The 17,993-nt window shown below is 37.6% G+C and overlaps 1 protein-coding gene and 1 non-coding gene across 3 annotated transcripts in view; both read left to right on the forward strand.

Moving 5' to 3' along the window:
- RAB3GAP1 (RAB3 GTPase activating protein catalytic subunit 1) overlaps window positions 1–17,993 on the forward strand; it is a 107,114-nt gene that overhangs the window by 71,513 nt on the left and 17,608 nt on the right. For both annotated transcript variants that reach the window (XM_007964817.3, XM_073019642.1), the window contains 7 exons: window positions 631–723; window positions 1,189–1,358; window positions 3,492–3,581; window positions 4,450–4,622; window positions 5,845–5,899; window positions 6,141–6,512; window positions 15,417–15,554. In XM_007964817.3, coding sequence (XP_007963008.1) covers window positions 631–723; window positions 1,189–1,358; window positions 3,492–3,581; window positions 4,450–4,622; window positions 5,845–5,899; window positions 6,141–6,512; window positions 15,417–15,554 — 1,091 coding nt within the window. The remainder of the gene's footprint in view (window positions 1–630; window positions 724–1,188; window positions 1,359–3,491; window positions 3,582–4,449; window positions 4,623–5,844; window positions 5,900–6,140; window positions 6,513–15,416; window positions 15,555–17,993) is intronic.
- On the forward strand, window positions 7,991–8,118 carry LOC119620600 (small nucleolar RNA SNORA40). Its single transcript, XR_005237090.1, has one exon. It is a non-coding gene; the product is annotated as a small nucleolar RNA SNORA40 (small nucleolar RNA).

A 17,993-nucleotide genomic window follows, 5' to 3' on the forward strand; every position in this document is an offset into this window, starting at 1 on the left:
CTACCCAGGAGGCTGAGGTGGGAGGATCACCTGAGCCTGGGAGGTCAAGGCTGCAGTGAGCCATGATTGTGCCACTGCACTCCAGCATGGGCAACAGAGTAAGACTCTGTCTCAAAAATAATAATGACAGAAAGAATACCATTAATATGTAGCAGAAACTGAAATATATTTATCCTACATGATTTCCTAATCCTCTAGAAACATATCTTTAGTGTTTCTTCTTAATTTTATTTATTAATGGATTTAGATTCTAGTAGTGTAGCAGTTGGGGAAAGATTACTGCATACCTAGAGTAAGTTCTTGTTACTTATGTAACTTAATGACAGATGGATGCTGGGTCTCATTGAGGTGTATAGTAAGTACTATCAGGTGCAATTATTTTTTTCTTTCCTTCTAGAAGGAATTCTAAGGAAAAGCTTTTTAAATATCCTGGGACATGGAGAGAAAGAAAAGAACAAGGCTACCTTTGATATAGGATTAATTCTTGCCTTTTTCAATGGAAAAACTGAATGGTTTTACTTTCTACCATATCTTAGTTAATAGCTTTTGTGGAAAGATATACTTTAATTTATAGAACTGATTTTGTTTTTTCAGTTAAGTGTCAAAAATAATAACTTTTTTCCTACATAGGTGATTTTGTCACTGAATTTTTTAAAATTTGCCGTCGAAAGGAGTCAACTGATGAGATTCTTGGACGATCCGCATTTGAGGAAGAAGGCAAAGGTAACCTACATTTTTTTTTTAACATTACCTTCAGATGTCTTCCTCTTTTTCCTTGGCACATTTTTCAGCAAGTTTTCATCTATTTTCTCATTTTGAATTAAGTTGGAGAATCAAGTTTTGATGGACTAGACAGCTACAGTTCCTTTCCAGGCCATACCCAGTGCTTGTTAAGACATTAAGGGCATTTAATAAGTTCTTTCCACCAAAAATGTAAAATATTTTGAAAAGTAGAGTTTTAGAGGTTAAATTTTGAAGTCTCCTGGGGAGAAATAATTTGTGTGACACCATTGTCACTCATGCTTGCACATAAAGCTGAACGTGTATATTAATATTTTATAATTCCAAGACCATGTAACAGTAGTAAAAAGAATGAGTAAAATATTCTATACAATCATCAATTTGTTCATCACTTTCACCTGCTAAGGTTGGCAATATAATTTATATTTATTTCTGTTCTTTTTTTAGAAACTGCTGATATAACTCATGCTTTGTCAAAATTGACAGAGCCGGCATCAGTTCCAATTCATAAATTATCAGTTTCAAATATGGTACACACTGCAAAGAAGAAAATCCGAAAACACAGAGGTGTAGAGGAGTCACCGCTAAATAATGATGTCCTCAATACTATTCTCCTGGTAATTAAATGTTCTGTCTTTATAGGTCTATCTGCAGAATCATTTATTAATTATATATTCAGCTCCTATGTGGTAGACAGTGACTTTAGAATATAAAATGAGTGAAACAGTTACCACATTTAGAAAATTCCTACTAGTTTAGTGGTGAGAAGGAAAGTAAATAGTACTTATAATACCATGTTGCACGTGAGAAATCTGGCAAGGGGGCTGTGAGAGCACAGCAGAGGTGCATTTGTCCCTGTCTGGGCAGTGGGAATCAGGGAAGGCTTCATGAAGAGGGACATTCGAGCTGAATCTTGATGAAAAGAAGGCTTTAGAAGCAGAGGAATAGCAGAGGTTCGAGAGCATGCTGAACAGTTGATATATTGTAGGGTGCTTCCCAGAGCGTGACCAGGGTTGAGGCTGGAGAAGTAGTAGATAACCTGCCATGCTGAAGCACTGGCTTTTATCTTGCAGTTTAAGTAGAAGATCAAAATGAGTAGAATTTTTTTTTCTTTTTTTTTTGAGACGAAGTCTCACTGTCAGATTGGAGTGCAGTTGCGCGTCTCGGCTCACTGCAACCTCCACCTCCTGGGTTCAAGCGATTTTCCTGCCTCAGCCTCCCTAGTAGCTGGAACTACAGTTGTGTGCCACCACGCCTGGCTAATTTTTTGTATTTTTTTAGTCGAGATGGGGTTTCACCGTGTTAGCCAGGATGGTCTTGATCTCCTGACCTCATAATCCGCCCGCCTCAGCCTCCCAAACTGCTGGGATTACAGGCGTGAGCCACTGCACCTGGCCCCAGAATTATATTTTTGAAAGGTTGCTTTGACAGTAGTTGAGAGAAAGCTTTTAGTGAGAATGAGAGGGAGATAAGTAGAGGGCTAAGGTGGCTCCTAGGTATAACAGGATGGAATGGCCCCAGCCTGGGGGCATCCACACCATGGTTTAATGTCTGCATGACTTACTGCGTGACTTTGAATAAGTCACTTCAGTTTCCTCATCTGTAAAATATGGCTAACAAAGCCTTGCGAGATTGCTGTGAGGATTACAGGATCTTCTGTGACACTGCCTGGCATATATGGGGCTTTGATAAATGATAGCTATTTTTACTGTAATTGTGGTTAAAATCATATTCCTGGAAATTTGTGCATTGGGAAAAACCTTCAAGAAAAGTGTTGAAAAGAAAACTGGACTTGGAAACTTAATGTTAATCTTATCTACCATTTGTCCGAACAAAACTCTTAGCCAACTTTTTAGCTTGTACGTCGTAAGATGTGGGCAGTGATACTTAGCTCAAACAGTTGTATGAGAATAGGACAATGCTGGTAATTGTGCCTGGTACTGGCACTTGGCACATAGTAGGTCATCTAATTTTTAAAAGTGTTGGACATGTTCTATAATATGTGGCAAAGTATACATAGTGAGAGGAATTACTAATCAGCAATACCACAAAACAATTGAGAGGAACAGTGGTAAAAGGACTATAAATAAATTTCTGTAGAGAGCCTCCTTTTTAAGACTGTATTCTTAAAGAATGTTACTCAAATCATGTAGCTCAGTTGTCATGTACACTGGATTTTTTTGACCACTCCTACACGTACATATAAACAGAAACCACATGGAAAAGGTACATCGGTTATTATAGGTTTAGACTGCTTCCTACTTTCCAGGGGTATCATAAAATAAAGTTGTGGGTCTTGAATATCATCTCTTAGTAGTCTATATATGAAAGCCTGTGGATGATATAACTCTTCAGATCCTCATGAGTACATGGGTGTTTTTAAATTGTCTTTTATGGTTTTGTTTTTTAAATAGTAGTAACTCTAAAAAAATATAATGACCTTGGATGAGCATGAAGTCACAGTGATGAGATTTTGCTTTTGCACCATTCAGCTTACAGAATCAAGTGATTACTTTTAAGAAAAAAATTCTAATTTCTAAAATTGGCTAGTCACTGAAACCTTGTGTATTTTCAAGGAAAAATAGAAAAATATTGAGATTGTAGAACAAACTGGCCAATACAACTGGAACATTTCTATTGTTAGAGTAGCAAAACCATTAAAAAGTTAAATAATGTCTATATGAGTTATAAAAGTCAACAAAATAGGAAATGTGGTCTAAAACACGATTGTTTTTTTCCTTTCCTTCAAGTTCTTATTCCCTGATGCTGTTTCTGAGAAACCATTAGATGTAACTACTTCAACAGATAATAATTGTCCTCCATCAGAGAGTGAAGACTATGTAAGTTGATTTGGGGTTCAATATTACAATGTTTTAAATGCACTGAATTTCTAGAGGTTCTATGTATTTCTAGTTTAATAGCTTAATATCTTTTTATTTTAAAAATCACCTTGGGAATTTTGGATGGGAGATCATGGTTTCCACCTAGATAACTAGCACAGATACACATTTTGAGTAGCAAGAATTTTTCTGGAAACAATGAAAAAATAGCATGAATATACTCTACACAGCTGTAGGATTTCTCTCACTGTAGAGTTTTGGTGAAATCATTAAATTTATGTTTTTCAACAGATTCTTTTCTATATTTTAAAACTAGTTAGTAAATGGAAAACTCTTTAATGAAGTAAAATGTGTAAAATTAGGTAAATTTTCATGGTCTCTTTGTTTAGTCTTTGAAAAGTTAAGAAGTGGAAGAATTTAAATGACAAGTGTAGATATATGTCAAACTACAGTTATTGTTGAGAAGTAGATTTCATGAGGTGAGAGAAAAAAGCAAAGGCTTTTTACATTTTCAGTTTAGACAGTTATGATACTTGTTTGTTTACACATGCTCATTTTGTAATTAAAAGATTTTTAAAACAACACATGAAATTTGGAATATTTCCTAGAGATTCCACAGAAGAAATTGAAAGCTACAACTTTAGCTTCATTAAACTATAGCTTTATGTTTTTAATCTTAGTAGAAATCTTGAAAATGTGGGACTGCCTAAGAATAGTTTATGCAGTGGTGTATTAGACATTTGATAATGCCTAGTTTAGGTGGGATAGGTCAATTTTAGAATTAAAATCTCTCCCTATGAACTCTTCAATTATATGTGTAAAATATTTTGGTAACAAGTTTGCTTTGTTTCTATTTCGTTAAATTTAGAATCTCTACAATCAGTTCAAGTCTGCACCATCTGACAGTTTAACATACAAATTGGCTTTGTGTCTCTGTATGATCAATTTTTACCATGGAGGGTTGAAAGGAGTGGCACACCTCTGGCAGGAATTTGTTCTTGAAATGCGTTTCCGATGGGAAAACAACTTTCTAATTCCAGGGTAATAATTTCAATTTTCAGTTATTTTGATAGGATTTTGTTTGTTAGCAGACATTTGACTTTTGACCTATTTTTCCCTCTTCTAGGAAATCTGCCCTAAGAAAGTGGCAAGATGCTTAGACATGATTTATGTTAGAGGTGTTCACTGCAGCAAATTTATTAATATAATAGAAAAAAAGGCAAAACCTAAATATCAAACATAAAAGAATAAATAAATTATACTGTATCTCTATAATAGAAAATTACAGATTGATTTCAGTTTTTCCCCAAGAATCTTTAATAACAGATGTTCATATTGTTTCTAATAAAGTATAATATACTAATACATATACAAAGTGCTTTTAATTATGTTGCTATATTTGTACAGGAAAAAGATTATAAATAACATGAAATGCTATCAGTTTTTTACAGTGTGAAATTATATTTTTATTTTGTTCTTTATACTTTTATGTATTTTCAAAGTCTTTTGTAATAAACCTGTATTTTGTAATTGACATTTTACTTAATCAAACAGAACATTTTCATTAGCACATAGGTTGATATCGCATAGTTTAGTGCTCATCTACCCATGCTAAGATAGGAGAATCATGATTATGAGCAATATAAAATGATTACTGATCCAAAAACATTTATATCATTTTCCAATCTCTGCTTAGCTGGATTCTCTCTTGGTTCTAGACAGTTTGCTCTGGAACGTTTTACAGACCCAGAAGCATGTTAAATATGAGAGAGTGCCTCTGGCTGATTGCTGGGAACCTAGTGGTCTAGAGGAACCTAGAACTAGAGGCAGTCTGAGGTCCTATTGAAATACAGGTGGAGATCTTGGTTTTTACGGTGAGAATCCACTGTAAGAATTTAGTACTGAATACACGAACTGATTTATTTTGTATGGTGTGAAATACTGTGTGCTAGTACTTCCTGGAAGGGGGTTCAGGGACTTTTTCTCATTTTGAGTTTTTATTGGCCTGAAAACTATTACTAATTTGCTGTTATGTTTTGAAGTATCTGTTATATTTGCTGTCGGTGATTTGTGGACTAGGAGTATAAAATAAATTTTCGTCTTTTAATTCTATGTGCTCCCCCTCTGGAATTCACTTACGTGTGGAAATCTAGTTTTGATTTCTTATCAATATAGCTAAAAATTATAGTAGTATAGAAAATAATCATATCTGAAGCAATTTTACTAAAACTAAGCTGTCTTTTCTCCTTACTTTATTTGATAGATTAGCAAGTGGACCCCCAGATCTGAGGTGTTGTTTACTGCATCAGAAACTACAGGTAAAGATTTCTCAATGACATAGATAAATGTGGTCTTGATTTAATCAGAGATTATTCTAATACTAAATGTAATAATGGGTTACATGATGTTCTCATGGTGCTGCTGTAGGTTATCTATAGTCAGTAGTCACTGTAGTTCACAATGTCCTGAGGAGAGTGAAAATTAAATATTCAAGCAGTAGGTAGATTTTTATTTTTCTGTAACTAATTCAACTATAAATGTTATTTCTCTTTTCTTAAGATGTTAAATTGTTGTATTGAAAGAAAGAAGGCACGTGATGAGGGGAAAAAGACAAGTGCTTCAGATAATGTCACTAATATATATCCAGGGGATGCTGGAAAAACAGGAGACCAGTTGGGGCCAGATGATCTAAAAGAAACAGATAAGGACAAGGGAGAGGTAGGAAAATCTTGGGATTCCTGGAGTGACAGCGAAGAAGAATTTTTTGAATGCCTAAGTGATACTGAAGAACTTAAAGGAAATGGACAAGAGAGTGGCAAGAAAGGAGGACCTAAGGAGATGGCAAATTTAAGGCCGGAAGGACGGCTCTATCAGCATGGGAAACTTACACTGCTGCATAATGGAGAACCTCTCTACATTCCAGTAACCCAGGTAGGATGCACTAGTTCTTTCCATTTTAATTTATTTTATGGTATATGTAACTTCATCCTAGTAGAAGATAGTGCTTTGGGTAAGGAAAATTCTCTAAAAAGTCTATGTTTAGGCCAGGTGCGGTGGCTTACGCCTGTAATCCTAGCACTTAGGGAGGCCGCAGTGGGCAGATCACCTGAGGTCAGGAGTTCAAGACAAGTCTGGCCAACATGGTGAAACCCCGTCTCTACTAAAAGTACAAAAATTAGCTGGGCGCAGTGGTGCACACCTGTATTTCCAGCTACTGGGGAGGCTGAGGCAGGAGAATCATTTGAAGCCAGCAGTCAGAGGTTGCAGTAAGCCAAGATCGTGCCACTGCACTCCAGCCTGGGCAACAGAGCGAGACTTGGTCTCAGAAGAAAAAAAAAGTTTATGTCTAAAAATAAACATATAGACTGTGTTTAAAGAAACTAAAGGTAAAGATTTCCCAATGACATAGATAAATGTGGTCTTGATTTAATCAAGGATTTTTTAAAAATGCTCATCATCACTGGCCGTCAGAGAAATGCAAATCAAAACCACAATGAGATACCATCTCACACCAGTTAGAATGGTGATCATTAAAAAGTCAGGAAACAACAGGTGCTGGAGAGGATGTGGAGAAATAGGAACACTTTTACACTGTTGGTGGGATTGTAAACTAGTTCAGCCATTATGGAAAACAGTATGGCGATTCCTCAAGGATCTAGAACTAGATGTACCATATGACCCAGCCATCCCATTACTGGGTATATACCCAAAGGAGTATAAATTATGCTGCTATAAAGACACATGCACTCGTATGTTTATTGCGGCACTATTCACAATAGCAAAGACTTGGAATCAACCCAAATGTCCATCAGTGACAGACTGGATTAAGAAAATGTGGCACATATACACCATGGAATACTATGCAGCCATAAAAAAGGATGAGTTTGTGTCCTTTGTAGGGACATGGATGCAGCTGGAAACCATCATTCTCAGCAAACTATCACAAGAACAGAAAACCAAACACCGCATGTTCTCACTCATAGGTGGGAACTGAACAATGAGATCACTTGGACTCGGGAAGGGGAACATCACACACCGGGACCTATCATGGGGAGGGGGGAGGGGGGAGGGATTGCATTGGGAGTTATACCTGATGTAAATGACGAGTTGATGGGTGCAGCACAGCAACATGGCACAAGTATACATATGTAACAAACCTGCACGTTATGCACATGTACCCTACAACTTAAAGTATAATAATAATAAATAAATTTAAAAAAAAAAAAAGCTTGAACAAAGTCTGTGTTTAAAGATTAAAGAAATCTAAACTGGGGTTATTAGGTTTGCCATTTCTGTAATTGAGAAATGTTTTGAAGTTTTTAAGTAGATCACCTCATCATATATAAGGTGGTTTATTATTTGTTAAACTGAGTGGTGAATGCTCAGATGTTTAAAAAAGAAAATCCAACTGCACTTATGTATGTTTTTGTTTAACTTGTGGACAAAGACTTATAAATAGGTGCAAAAAATAAATCCTCTTTTGCAACCCGGAACTCATTGTTCAGTATGAGTTTTGATACATATAAGAAGGGATATTGTGATACCTGACACAATTAACTGATGGGAGTATTGATAGCCATAAAGGTTGTTCCCAGGCCAGGCACAGTGGCTCAAGCCTGCAATCCCCACAGCGAGGTGGGAGTATTGCTTGAAGCTAGGAGTTCAAGACCAGCTTGTGCAAGAAAGTAACAAACACCTCATCTCCACAAAAATTTAGAAATTAGCTGAGTATTGGGTCATGTGTCTGTAGTTGCAGCTACTCAGAAAGAGGAGGCTGAGGCAGGAGGATTGAGCCCAGAAGTTAGAGGCTGCACTGAGCTTTGATGGCACCACTGTACTCCAGCCTGGGTAACAAAGACCCTGTCTCTTACTAAAAAAAAAAAAAAAATTGATTCTAGGACTGTCGAAGAGATAGTTAAACAGCATGGGATATGAGGGGAATCCTCAGCAGTATTGATTTTGCATTCCAATTTCATGTTGACTTGATACATATGATGGCTTTTTGTTTTAAAGGCTTTTATCTTGAGAACATGGTGTATGGAGTTAAAGGTATTGGCGTATTCCACACATCTGTACTATTCTTGAGTATGATCGCTTAGGGTGTCAAATTGAGAACCAGGCAGATCCATCACCTACAGTAAAAAGGACCCTAAAGTAAATTGGTTGAAGAAATTAGATCCCAAAGACTCTTGGTGAATTTTGAAGTCTTTTTCAGTATATCCATATTAAAAGGAGATGACAGAGGCCAAAATAAAAGAATTATGGGCTAACAGGACAATTGGATTAAAATAAGCCTCAGTTTCATTAGAAAGGGCTAACTTGAAGATAAATCTTTTGACTCCAGCTCTTTAGAGGATCTAAAGTGACCTTGATGGACAGTGGAAGAAATCACGACATGGAATTCCTTGAATAAAAATTTATTGATTTGAAAAAAGAAAAAGAAAATCCAAAAATATGTAGAGAGAACAGAAGTAAATATCCTTCAATTATATGATTAGCTTTTATCTGCTCAAAAATATAGTTTGAAGCCATATACACCATTAGGATGTAGAACAGCAATAACTCAAAAACAGCAGCAGCAATAGTTGTTTTTATGGGTTTTGTTTTGTTTTGTTTTTTTGACACAGAGTCTCTCTTTGTCGCCCAGGTGGGAGTGCAGTGGCATGACCATGCCTTACTGCTGCCTTGACCTCCTGGGCTGAAGCGATCCTCCCACCACAGCTTCTCAAGTAGCTGGAACTACAGGTGCATGCCATCATGCCTGGCTAATTTTTTGTGGTTTTTGTAGAGGTGGGGTTTCTCCCTGTTGTCCAGGCTGTTCTTAAATTCCTGAACTCAAGCCATCTGCCTGCCTCGACCTCCCAAAGTGCTAGGATTACAGACATGAGCCACCGCGCTTGGCCTGAAAACATTTTATTGTGAAAATTGTAATCTAGTAAAAATGAAAGAGGCTGGGTATAGTGGCTCAGTGCCTGTAATCCCGACACTTTGGGAGACCGAGGTGGGAGCGGATTGCTTGAGCCCAGGAGTTCAAGACCAGCCTGGGCAACATGGCGAAACCCTGTGTCTACCAAAAAAAAAAAAAAAAAAAAAAAAATTAGCCGGTGGGGTAGCATGCACCTGTAGTCGCAGCTACTTGGGAGGCTGGGGTGGAAGCATCAGTTGAGCTTAGGAGGTTGAGGCTGCAGTGAACTGTGATTGTGTCACCGTACTCCAGCCTGGGCAACAGAGCAAGACCCTGTCTCAAAAAAAAAAAAAAAAAGTGAAAGCCACCATCCACTAATTTTGACTCACATTCCTTGAAGTAACTAGTAACTAACAAGTATTATTGGTTTGGGTTATATTTCTTATACCTGTTTCAATGCATTGATGTATAATACATATATGTGTGTACATATTAATACATGGTTTTATGGATTTTTTTTTTTTTTTTTTTGAGACAGGATCTCATTCTGTTGCCTAGGCTGAAATGCAGTGGCATGATCATGGCTCACTGCAGCCTTACCTGCTGGGCTCCAGTGATCCTCGTACATCAGCCTCCCAAGTAGCTGGGACATTTAAGTGCTCACCATCGTGCCAGGCTGAGTTTTTCACTTTTAAAATTTTTGTAAAGATGGAGTCTTGCTGTGTTGCCCAGGCTGGTCCTAAACTCCTGACCTCAAGCGATCCTCTGTTTCGGTTTCCCAAAGTGCTGGGATTATAGGCATGAGCCACTGTGCCCAGCCTCAATTTCTTATAAATAATTGGTATTACCAACCATATAAATTTTTGCTAACATGATGGTCAAAAATAGTCTCTCAGTGTTTTGGATTGTATTTTTCTGAATTTTTCTGAAGGCCAGGCTGGTCTTCATCACCATTTATTAACAGTGAACACACACATTCACACACATGCTTCTCAACCTCTAGTAATTATTCTAGTTTTATGTAGTTTTTATATCATTTGCTCACAGCATGATAGTTAGGAACACTGTCAGTGGCGTTAGATTGCCTGAGTTCAAATTCCATTTCTGCCACTTAGCATATGTATGACTTGGGGTATACATATTTTATCTTTCTTTGCCTTAGTTTTTTCAACTATAAGTTCATAGTACTTCCTACATCATTTAAATGACATGGTACCTGATAAGTGATTAACATAATGTCTAATTCAAAATAAGCACTTAATTTTTAGCTATTATTCTTCTGAAGACATTTTCTTACATAAGTGGCTATTATTGCCCCTCAAGATGCAAGGATTACTTAGTTTTTATAACTAGTCTTTATATTCTGAAATGGGTTGATGAATTATAATATTTGTAAAGGGAGTTGTGTGCTTTCTATTATATCCCTCAACTTGGATTTTTTGTGGTATATGATAATATGCTTTAATAGTTATGAATTTTAGTAAAGTACCAGGTATAGTGAAGTAAATAATAATTTGAAACATGAATGCTGTTAACTTTATTATCCATGCTTATATTGTTTCTTTGCCAGGTATAATTAGGTTTGGTTTTTGTTTTGTTTTTGATAGCCCTTATGCTATTTGCTTTATTATACCTTTTTAAAAGTAAGTTAGAATTTAGGTTTTTCGTGATTAAATTTTAGTATTAGAACAGAATCTTCTAATGCTCGAAACCAAGTATATAAGTGCATATTTGTTCCTTTTTTTTTATGGAGACAGGGTCTCGCTCTGTCACCCAGGCTGGAGTGCAGTGGTGCGATTGTGATCTTGGCTCACTGCAGCTTCTGCCTGCTGGGTTCAAGTGATTCTTGTGTCTCAGCCTCCTGAGTAGCCTGGATTACAGGTGCCTGCCACTAAGCCTGACTAATTTTTGTATTTTTAATAGAGATGGGGTTTCACCATGTTGGCCAGGCTGGTCTTGAACTCCTGACCTCAAGTGATCTGCCCACCTTGGCCTCCCAAAGTGCTGGGATTACAGGCTTGAGCCATCGCCCCTGACTCCAAGTGTATATTTGTTCTAACTTTCCTATGGAGAATGTAGTAGGTATTGAGGTCTTGTATAGACCTGGGTTTTAGGATCTAGCAGAACTGGATTAATATCCTTCATCACCATTTATTAACAGTATTGCTAGTACAAGCTATGTTTCCTTTCTGAGCCTTGTTTTTCTCATCTTCAAACACAGTAATAGATTAATTTCCATATTCTAGAATTTTATGCAAATGGAATAACATTTTTTGTGTGTATTCTTTCAGCATAATTATCTTGAGATTCACAACTGTATGTATCAATAGTTCATACATTTTTAGGTTTAGTAGTTTTCCCTTGCATGGATATACAACAGTTTGTTTATCCATTCACTCTTAATGGACATTCCAAAAATAATGGGCATAAGGACATTTCTGAGGTGATGAATATATTCAGTATCTTGATTGTGTGATTATTTCATGGGTTTATAAACACACACATATGAAAATTTATCAAATGTGCCTTTAAATTATTGTATGTTGATTATACTTCTAAAAAGTTGTTTAGGGCTGGGAGAGGTCACTCACGCCTGTAATCTGGGAGGCACTCTGGGAGGCCGAGGCAGGTGGATCACCTGAGGTCTGGAGACCAAGACGAGCCTGGCCAACATGATGAAACCCTGTCTGTACTACAAATACAAAAATTAGCTGGGCATGGTGGTGCATGTCTGTACCCCAGCAACTGGGGAGACTGAGACGTAAGAATTGCTTGAACCCAGGAGGTGAAGGTTACAGTAAGCTGAGATCATGCCACTGCACTTCAGCCTGGGCGACAGAGTGAGACTCTGTCTCAAAAAAAAAAAAGAAAAAGAAAAAGAAAACAGTCTTTAAAAAAGGAAAAATGAAAGTGTTTCTATCTTGTTCTAACACATCTACAGTTTTAAAACCCTACTTCTTTATCTGTTTAATAAATATTGAATTCTTAAAAAGCAATAATAGTTTATATTATTCTAATTTGTTCAGGATTAAATCACATATCATATTTGAAAGCACTTGGCATGTAAGTGTTCAGCAAAGGTTAATTTTTTTTTTGTATCCTTTCTCCTTCCAGATTTTAATTAGTTCTAGTCCCCTCCCCCACCTCTTTTTTGTTTGACTCGGGGTCTCCCTCTGTTGCCTAGGCTGAAGTGCGGTGGCTCAGTCATAGCTCACTGCAGCCTCAATTTCCCAGGCTGAAGTGGTCCTCCCACCTCAGCTTCCTAAGTAGCTAGAATTATAGGCGCCCACCACCATGCCCAGCTACTTATTTAATTTTTTGTAGAGACAGGGTCTTACTTTATTGCCCAGGTTGGAGTCCCTGTTTTTAATAAGCTAATTGTACATTTGTTTCCTTGGTTTGACTGGGTTAATAAATAGTCTGAAAAAGTTATTTTGGAAGCTCAGGCTTCTTCTTTCCTGAAATAAAAATAATACTTTTTAAATTTAGTGCTTTATTTTTCTTCAAAGGGCTGTGCTCCCTCCCTTATTTCAGGTGCTTGAATTTTCACATTTGAATGTATAGTCTAAATCTGGATTGACTTACTCTTCTTTCAATGTACATTTTATGTATTTAGAAATTAATTTTTATATTTTGCCTTTAGGTAAATCTAGGCAAAATTTTCATCCATTTTACTTTCTTATTTTAGGTTAATTTTATTTGAATTGTAATCATTATAAGTGTACTTATATGAAATGGTTGGAATTCAAAATGATCCCAGTTGAAACCAATGTAATTTCAAGCTTTAGAAGTTAGCTCAAAATATGCCATTAATCAGTTGCCTCTTCACTGAAAAATAGTAAGACTTTATATAGTTGCTTCATAAGAATTCAAACATACTTCTGTGTTCCATTTATGTAGACTTAGGTCACAACATAAAATACATGGCTAGAAAAAGTTTGAAGACTTTACCCCAATGTACTAGAGCCAGGGCTAGAAGAAAATGTCCTTAGCCAGTGGATTGGAACCAAGCTAGTAATTCTTTTTTGTGTATGTGTGTGTGATGGGAGTCTTGCTCTGTTACTGAGGCCTGAATGCAGTGGCGTGATCTCAGCTCACTGCAACCTCCACTTTCTGGGTTCAAGCGATTATCCTGCCTCAGCCTCCTGAGTAACTGGGATTACAGGCATACACCATGCCCGGCTAATTTTTGTATCTTTTTTTTTTTTTTTTTTTTTTTTTAAGTAGAGATGGAGTTTCATCATGTTGGCCAGACTGGGCTTGAACTCCTGACCTCAAGTGATCTGTCTGCCTTAGCCTCCCAAAGTGCTGGGATTACAGGCTTGAGCCATCATGCCCAGCCTCAAGCTAGTAATTCTTAAAGTCAGCATTAAACTGATGTCCTGGATTCTCTTTTCTGTTTGCTGCTTGGTAGTTTTGCCACTTGGTGATCCTGGGCAAGGTGCTTTATCTCTGCATCTCATTTTCATCACTTGCAAAATTCCCTGACCCCTCTCAGTGATCCCATGGGTCCTGTATATAAGAAAGCTTTGGGCATATTCAGAATCAGTATATGTGAGAATGTATGGCCCACGTGCAACTTGCTGTTTATTCTCCTCTTTATCATGTTCTTCTACACTTACAGGTGGCTCAAATTTCCAAGTGGGAGAGATAGTCAGTGTCCTCTCAATATCTCTTTCTTTCCCTCCCATTCTGTGATTTCAGGGCTGTAGGCCAATGAAATGTAGCCCCTTCTTAATAGAAAGAATGAAGGCCTCTGCTCTTGAGTATACTCCTTCATAAGAGATTGAATATAATTTGTGAACTTGACTGAAATACTTTGAGAAGTATACTGACCCTTATTCAAAAAGAAAGTAGGAAGCTTATAATATAATCTAAGTATTTTGTCTTTAATTGCTAGTATGTCTTGAGCATGTGCCAGGATCTCTTCTTCACAGCAGTGACTCACAAGAGGGTTGAGTGATTGCCCAAGGTCACAAAGCTGGGATTCAAACACATAGCATATAGTTTTTGGAGCCCAAGCTCTTAACCAGTATATAATACTAGTTACTAGTTGCTATTCTACCCTAAATCTCAGTGTGAGATTCTTGCTTAGTACTTGCAGGATAATTAAAAGTGATGCACATTCATTGTAGAGAAAAGGGAAAATAAAAACTCATAGTTCTATAACCAGAGATGATCATTGTTAGAGCAATTTTTTTTTTTTTTTTTTTTTTTTTTGAGATGGAGTCTCACTCTGTTGCCGAGGCTGGAGTGCAGTGGCTCCACCTCAGCTCACAGCAAGCTCCACCTCCTGGGTTCACACCATTCTCTCAACTCAGCCTCCCGAGTAGCTGGGACTACAGGCGCCCGCCCCCACACCTGACTAATTTTGTTTTTGTATTTTTAGTAGAGACGGGGTTTCACTGTGTTAGCCAGGATGGTCTCAATGTCCTAACCTCATGATCCGCCCGCCTCGGCCTCCCAAAGTGCTAGGATTACAGGCGTGAGCCACCACGCCCGGCCCTGTTAGAGCAATTCTTTCCCATTGTTTCTATATCAAACCATTTCTATTATAATTAAAATTTTGTTGCAGCTAGTGACGGCATGTATAATAATATCGTTAGGACTTCATTTCTTTGTCAGTAACAGGCAGGAAAATGTTGCTCAGTGGATCCAAATTCCTTTGTCTTTTACTATGAATCCTTGTAAAGGGAAACATGGTAATCTTACCTGTGATGGGGAGAAAGCCTGAAAGTGATATTTATTTTTCTTAATTTGTTCCTTTTTTTAATGTAAGTTCTAAAAAACTTAGGCATTTCTCTGAATTTTTAAAAATACTCATCTTGTGACTGCTAGAGCTGAAATTATTGTTGTCTTTATTCTATTTTTATGGTACTTCTTTTTCTAAAAAGGACTGTTTGTGAGCTTTGTCCTTTTGTGCTTCACAGGAACCAGCACCTATGACAGAAGATCTGCTAGAAGAGCAGTCTGAGGTTTTAGCTAAATTAGGTACGTCGGCAGAAGGGGCTCACCTCCGAGCACGCATGCAGAGTGCCTGTCTGCTCTCAGATATGGAGTCTTTTAAGGTGGGTCACGCTTACAGAGCTCTGGGGTCTATTTTGAGCTATTCTGGGATGAAACTGTGAAAGTCACTCTGTAAAGTGGTATAAAGGTGAATGTCTTTTTGTTAAGTGTTTGGATTTCATTAGTAGTTCAGCACTCTGCCACCATCCCCCCAGAGGACATAGTCATACTTGTTTCTGAAGTTTTAAAAAAGCAAAGATCCAGTGTTATTAATAGTTGAAGGTTGAGAATAGAATCATTCTATATGTGAATTGCAGTGGTTTCTTTGTGTTCAGCCAATTTAATGAAGACTTTTAGGAAACTTAAGATTTAACATGGGTCAGTTCACTCAACGAACTTTTGAGTACCTATTGTGTGCCTTGCACTGTGATTAGATGAGTTAAGAAATACAGTGCTTACCCTCAATTACAGTCGATTGAGGTTGTGGGAGGAAATATGTAAGGAATTGTCATGAGTTCTCTTATGAAGACAGGGTCAAAAAGACTGACTCTGCTGAGTAGGTCATGATAGGTTTCTCAGAAGAGTCACTATTTCAGATGAGTAGGCATTTGCTATCTGAAGAATATTTTAGGGTTGGATATAGGTCAGTATTTCGAACATACAGGATTCAGGGAATGGTGACATTTGGCTTATTAGCTTAAAAACTAGGAATGAAGAAAGGACTTTTATTTTTGAAAGCAAAGGCAAGTCCATGTATATTTTAAAACCCCAAGTGGGTAGCCCCATGGGCTACAGGGCTTCCTTTCCTACTGCTGGTAGTCTGAACTATCCTCAGGCCCAAACTTCCCTCTTTAACCTGTGGTGGCCTCCACCTTCCCAATCCATTGCCCCTACTCAGTCTTGCTTCTGTACTATTTAGGCCAGTGTGAGTTTGATTTTTCTCTGAAACACTTCTGTATTATTTTTAAACATAAACACTCCACAAACACCTATGCCACTTTCATCCTTTTTAAGTGACAGTAAAGGGAGCCTTTTATTTCTTGCTTATTTTACCCATCTTTACTAAATGAAAAACTCTTCAGTGAACCTCTTAAGAGCTGTATGTTTTCCTTGGAGACTAAAATGATACAGAAAGTCTGCAAGTTCTACACCGCCATGTGACAAGAAAGAGATAAGTTGCTTTAAAACAATTAGTTGGTACAGTGGATAAAGAGAAGCCAGTTGGCTCTTGGGGCACATGTCAGACCAAAAGGTAGAGAAGGGAATTGGCTTAAGGTGTGTATGCACAGCAGGAAATACCAGCCTCCACAGCAGTAATTTTCCATATGACCTCTAGCTGCCTTCAGAGTCATCTGTCCCTATCCTGCTGCAGTGTCTTTGCAGAGGCACGCATGGGAGGACATTCCAAATAGGAACTGTGAAAGTTTTTCCCCGTGGAAACATACTAGTCCCTCTTGGTAAGGTTCTATATAGTTCCTCTAACACTGCCCTTCAGCAAAACTGTGATTCATTAGACTATTTTGGGCTAACCTGGGTACCTACAAATCTTTCTTGACATTGTTTTAACCAGAAAATAGACAGTAATTTAAATAGTCAACTTACATACATGCCCATATGTCGAAATCAGATAATACATTTAAGGAAATATGTAGTTATTCTAAAACAGATATGGTTGCCTTTACTTTTTGTATAGGGATGAGTTAGTATTAGGGGCTCTTGAGAGTTCCCAGAGTATTGGAAACATACTAATATGGGCCTGGGCACCTACACCTATACCTCAGAATTCCAGAAGGAGAGGGTGGATTCTGGAGCATGCCCTTTGTGATACGTACCTTTAACAATAAAGAGAAGATAAGCTCAAGTGAGCCTTGGCTTTCTGTTGGTAGCTGTGTTCAGCCTGGTATAGTAAGGACAACCAGAAGGAAGAATTTTGGTATGAAATGCCTTTCTTTAATATAATCTATAGTGTGTGAGTGAATATTATTTTCTTTTGAAGTTTATGCTCTTTACTCCAGGTCTCTGGTTTCCTAGGATGTTTTCATGTGGGTATGATGTTGACTGACTAAGATCTAGATCTTTGTACATGAATCCTGAGTCACCCAGTATCATGAAATAATCTTGACCCACTGCTTTTGCCATGGACTGTATCATAACCCTTTTATGTTTGTGTTGTTGACAGTCCGTGAAGGATCTTCTAGGGGATATGCCCTCAGGGGTATATCCTAAGATGGTAGGGATAGTCATGCTGGTAGCCCTTGAGCCCAGTGAGGAGAAACTGGTAGTTTTACTCTTCATATTTAAGACAGAACATTCTCATCATGGTAGTTTTCATGCCCATCCTTAGGACTCTACTAGTACATCACTGGAACACTTGCAGAAAGACCTCTGTGCCTTACGACAAACACTGGGAAGCCTCGTCTTTTTTTCCAGGCTTGAAGTTAGAATCACTGAAAAGTTTTTGGCATACATCATCATTAGTCCTATAGAACTATCCACTGAGT

This window comes from Chlorocebus sabaeus, chromosome 10 (assembly GCF_047675955.1).
Source record: "Chlorocebus sabaeus isolate Y175 chromosome 10, mChlSab1.0.hap1, whole genome shotgun sequence".
NCBI lineage: Eukaryota > Metazoa > Chordata > Mammalia > Primates > Cercopithecidae > Chlorocebus > Chlorocebus sabaeus.